Source organism: Hyaena hyaena, unplaced genomic scaffold (assembly GCF_003009895.1).
Source record: "Hyaena hyaena isolate Hyena2069 unplaced genomic scaffold, ASM300989v1 scaffold_57, whole genome shotgun sequence".
NCBI lineage: Eukaryota > Metazoa > Chordata > Mammalia > Carnivora > Hyaenidae > Hyaena > Hyaena hyaena.
In genome coordinates this window covers 1838787-1843664 of record NW_024080690.1, presented here as the reverse complement: position 1 = coordinate 1843664, position 4878 = coordinate 1838787, and the positions used below count along the sequence as shown (strand labels likewise).

At 45.0% G+C, this 4878-nt stretch overlaps 1 protein-coding gene across 4 annotated transcripts; it reads left to right on the top strand.

The window, feature by feature from the left end:
• Positions 1–3470: 3470 nt before the first annotated feature.
• Positions 3471–4473, top strand: MTLN (mitoregulin). 4 transcript variants are annotated; one of them, XM_039231766.1, is made up of 2 exons: positions 3471–3786; positions 4375–4473. In XM_039231766.1, the coding sequence occupies exon 1, from the start codon at positions 3500–3502 to the stop codon at positions 3668–3670; it is 171 nt and encodes a 56-aa protein (XP_039087697.1). In that variant the 5' UTR covers positions 3471–3499; the 3' UTR covers positions 3671–3786; positions 4375–4473. The 4 variants fall into 4 exon arrangements, with proteins under 4 accessions (XP_039087697.1, XP_039087696.1, XP_039087698.1 ...); XM_039231765.1 differs by having other exon boundaries at positions 4372–4473; XM_039231767.1 differs by having other exon boundaries at positions 3471–3802.
• Positions 4474–4878: the final 405 nt, after the last annotated feature.

Below are 4878 nucleotides of genomic sequence, written 5' to 3'. Positions count from 1 at the left end.
GAACAGGCCCAGCCTGGGTTCTTCTGGGCCAGAACTCAAGGACCTATTGAGATGAATGCTCCATGTTATTCATGGCAAAGCTTCACCCTTTATGGAAGCTTTAGGGTATAAAATGACTGCCTTGTTGCTTACGGTCCTGGAGCTGCAGAGGAAATCAATTCCATTTATACACCTTAAATAAATTTATAAGCAATAGAGGTCTAATACTGTAAATGACAAAATCTTTTCCCTTGGCAACCACTTCAAACAGCAAACTCAACAATGGCAGTTAATGTATCATTCAAAAGACACTCATGTAGGGGTACCTGGGTGGCTCAGTCCATCAAACGTCTGACTCTTGATTTCAGCTCAGGTCATGATCTCACATTCGTGAGATGGAGCCCAGCATCGGGATCTGTGCTGACAGTGCAGAGGCTGCCTCAGATTCTCTCCCACTCCCCCACTAGTGCCCTCTCTCAAAATAAGTAAATAAACTTTGAAAAAAAAAAAAAAAGACACTCATGTAATCAATTAACTCATTACACTTGACTATTCAGCCTGTGAATCCAAATGTAATCATCACCTCAAAGCTGGGTGACCATAATCAAGTCTACTAAAATGCCCCATTGAAATAATGCACTCTGGGGGGGAAATATAGTTTCAAGCCAGGGACACACTGACTCTGTAAGAGGGATTTAAAGTCTTACACTCCTGCCTTCTTGCCAGCAGTTCTATTTTCCCTCTGGCCAGAGTTTCCTCCTACAAAAATAAGGGCATTTCTATGGTCTCTCCCAGCTCCATCCACCTAAGGTTTACTGCTGTAGTGTACATGTGCACATGATCTGGTTTATTTTTAGCCCAAAGGCCACTTAGGGATGCATTAAGAATTCCAAGTGAGGTTCAAATTTGCAATAATACCAGTGGCCTGAGTACACAGCGTCAGGCTGCCAAAACTCGATTTAAAAACATCTTAGAGCTACTGAATCATAGCAAACTATTTTACAATGAGAAAACTGTGATCCAGAGAAATTAATTTCATTTCTTCTGATCATCCTACTCATCTTTCAAGATTCAGTTCAGCCACACACCCGTAAGACTTCCCTGACCACTTCCTGCTGTCATCAACCCCAAATATTTACTGACTGTTCGGTGCCAGCCCCTACTGCGGGCACCACCAGTATACAATTGAGACAAAAAATCCCTCCCCTTGAATAGCTTACATTGTAGCAGGAGACAGGCAATAAATAGCAAGTATAATAAATACAAATGGACACTGTACATCCTACAGTAGGTGGAAGGCTATAAATACTGTGGAGGAGTAGAATAGAGTGTGGAAAAGGAGATCAGGAGGGCCAGAGAGTGGGGGTTGGTTTGGTTTGTGATTTTTAAATAGTCACACAGGCCTTGTTGAGGTGGCAGTTGACAAGAACCTAAAAGGGGAGAGGAAGTTAGTTATGCAGGCACCTGGGAGAAGAGTGTAGAAGACTGTGCCAGGCAGGGGGAACGCCCGTGCAAATATTCTTAGGAAGGAGCATGCCTGGTGAGCACACGGGTAATGGGGAAGGAATGCAGAGGAAGTGATCACGCACAGAGCTCTGTGGACCACTGCTGGGGCTTCATCCACTGCACGGTTTGAGCGGAAGAGTGAGATGATCCGACTTCTGATCTCCAAGGTTCGCTCTGACTGTTTCACTGAGAATAGAATGTGGTGGAAAGAGATAGAAGCACAGAAACCTGATGGGGGCTATTGCAGTAACTTAGGTAGGAGATGATGGCAGCTTGGTTCAAACGGTAGCAGTGGAGGGAGAAGTGATTTAATTCTGCCTGTATTTTGAGAATACAACCAACAGAATTAGCTGATAGACTGGAGGGACTATAAAGAGAAAGAGTGGGGCGCCTGGGTGGCTTAGTCGGTTAAGCAGTTAAGCGTCCGACTTTCACTTAGGTCATGATCTCGAGGTTCGTGGGTTCGAGCCCCGCGTCGGGCTCTGTGCTGACTGCCAGCTCAGAGCCTGGAGCCTGTTTCAGTCTGTGACTCCCTCTCTCTCTCTGTCCCTCCCCTGCTCACGCTGTCTCTCTCTCTCTCTCCTAGAAATAAATTTTAAAAAAAGAGAGAGAAAGAGTGTTTCTGAGGGTTTCCTTCTTTTTTTAAGTCTACACTAGATACCTACTAAATATTCCAATTCACCAGAATGTGTCTTAATTTTTTTTCCCATCTCTTTCACCCTGCACTAAGCTGAGGGCAGACATGCTGTAGTCATTTCCACATTCCCAATGACGATGGCACCAGTCAATAAATATTTGCCAATACATATGTGACTGGCGTGACAGAAGAAGTGAACTTTGAACTTCTTTAAACATTTAATGAATTTAGGGGTGCCTGGGTGGCTCTCTCAGTTAAGCATCTGACTTCGGCTCAGGTCATGACCTCCCGGTTCGTGGGGTTGAGCCCCGTGTCCAGTTCTGTGCTGACAGCTCAGAGCCTGGAGCCTGCTTTGGATTCTGTGTCTCCCTCTCTCTCTCTCTGTCCCTCCCTGGCTTGTATTCTCTCTCTCTCAAAAATAAATAAGCATTTTAAAAACTGTAATGAATTTAAATTAAATTTAAAAATGATACTCAACTCATTGTAGAAATTTTTGTGTCTTTGGAACAACCTGGGTATATATACCTAATTTTTCAACTAACTTTTATGAAGTCTGGATACTGATCAAGTATTTCCACTGAAAACTTAGTGTTCAAATTGAGATGTGCTGTTACTTATAACACCTACACCAAATTTCAAAGACCTAGTACAAAAAAAAAAACCTCATTAATAATTTTATGGTGATTATGGTGATTACATGTTGAAATAACATCCTGTATATATTAGGCTAAACAAATTATATTATTAAAATAATTTTCATGTGTTTCATTTTTTATTAAAAAATTTTTTGTAATGTTTTATTTATTTTTGAGAGAGAGGGAGAGTCAGAGTGAGCAGGAGAGGGTCAGAGAAGAGGGAGACACAGAATCTGAACGCAGGCTCCAGGCTCTGAGCTGTCAGCAGAGAGCCCGACGCGGGGCTCGAACCCACGAACCGTAAGATCATGACCTGAGCCGAAGTTGGACACAACCGACTGAGCCACCCAGGCGCCCCTCTTTCTTTCTTTTTTTTTTTTTTTTTAATGCGTTACCAGTCAATTGAGAGTTACACATACGGCTCGAATTCCACCGCTCAGAAAAACTGCAAGGAGGTGTTGAGCTTACAATACGTTTGAAAGGACACACCATCAAAGTTAGCTCAGAAGGCAAGACAATAGCTGACTAATGCCAAACAAGAACTACTGTAGAGGTTCCCAGGAGGGAAGGGACACCCACCGGCCGGCCAAACTAGAGAAGGCGAGCAGACGACGTCGCGAGTTTTGAGCGAAGGCGCCGCAGGGGGCGCTGCGCACGCCCGGCCCTCCGCTCCGCCCGGAAACGCCGGCGCCAATTGACCCCGCCGCCGCGCCGTAGGTCAGGCTGCACGCCGCCGGCTGCCATGGCGAATGTGTCCGAGCGGACGTTTCAGGTGTCTGTGCTGGTGGCCTTCGCGTCTGGCGTGCTCGTGGGCTGGCAGGCGAACCGGCTGCGGAGGCGCTACCTGGACTGGAGGAAGCGGAGGCTGCAGGACAAGCTGGCGGTGACTCAGAAGAAGCTGGACTTGGCCTGACCCCCGCGCTGTCGGCCCCCGCGCGCCCACCTCGCCTTGCACTTGCAGGGGCTCCGACCCGTGACCCACGGTCTCCTGACACTCGCCTGCAGCGCCTCGCCCGTTTTGGAGAGTCGGTGAGCATTTCTTTCGGTGCGGAGACGTCGGGCGCGGGCTGGTATCTTGGGGCAGGAGCGCCTGTGGGTACTTCATAGGGGACTCTATCCTGCAGACACTAGAAAAGAGGAGGTTTTGTTTTCCCCCCAAACTTGCACTGTGATGTCGTATTTCTGTTCACTGCGTGCCTTGAGTGAGAATGTCATACCACGTGCAATACTGTTGCACCTTGCCATTAAACGTCTGCAAAGTAAAATACTGGAAAGAAGGAAAGGAAAAAAGAAACGGACTGTGGAGGTATTCCAGCCACCTCCTTTCCCCCATATCATTATTTTCGATAATATCCTTGACAGACCATGGTACATCTTTGCACTCCTGTTTTGTAATCTCCAATCTGAATTCTGTGGTTATTAGCAGCCTAGTAAAGTGGAAAGAGCAGTGGCCTGGAAGTTAGGAGCCTTGCGTCTCGTGGTAGCTTTTTCATCAGAGCAACGCAAATTTTCATCTGTAACATCAGTTCTTACAGTTCATAGTTTAACTCCACAAGAGAATAATTTGAAGTTAACAATTATATATTTCTAATTGTGTTTCTCTTCTGTTTCCAGCAGTTTGTCGAAGATGGATACAGAACACTGGACAGATCTAATTTCTCCTTGCACTTTATGAAGTCAATTTTATTTTCAAAATAAAAAAAATATTTAAACCTCTTCGAGTCTTTTATCAAAAGGAAAAGGAGTATCTTGCCTGGCAGGCAGTTCACTGCATCAAAAGATCGGGATTCTCAAAACTCATCTATTAGTGTTTTTGAGCAGATATCTTCTCTCTTAAGGAGTATATGGTAGTTTCTAGATACAACTGCAAAGGAGAGTTGGCGTAGGGACCATTAGGAGTCCTTTTGCCCAACTGTTAATGGACCTGTGCGGTAAAGCAAGGGACTGTGTAAAAATAACTGAGTTAAGGGTGGAGTATGTAAGACTTTTGCACCTATGAGAGTGACAACATACTCCAACTTTTACTGGCAAATACTTCATATTTATGTCATTATGTTATATATTAAAGGAAACCCCCTCTTGACTAGAGCTTAGTGATAAATTCTAGTTGTTACCTAAAAA

Coding starts and splice junctions, on each gene's coding strand:
- MTLN (XM_039231766.1), top strand. CDS start 3,500: ATGGCGAATGTGTCCGAGCGGACGTTTCAGGTGTCTGTGCTGGTGGCC.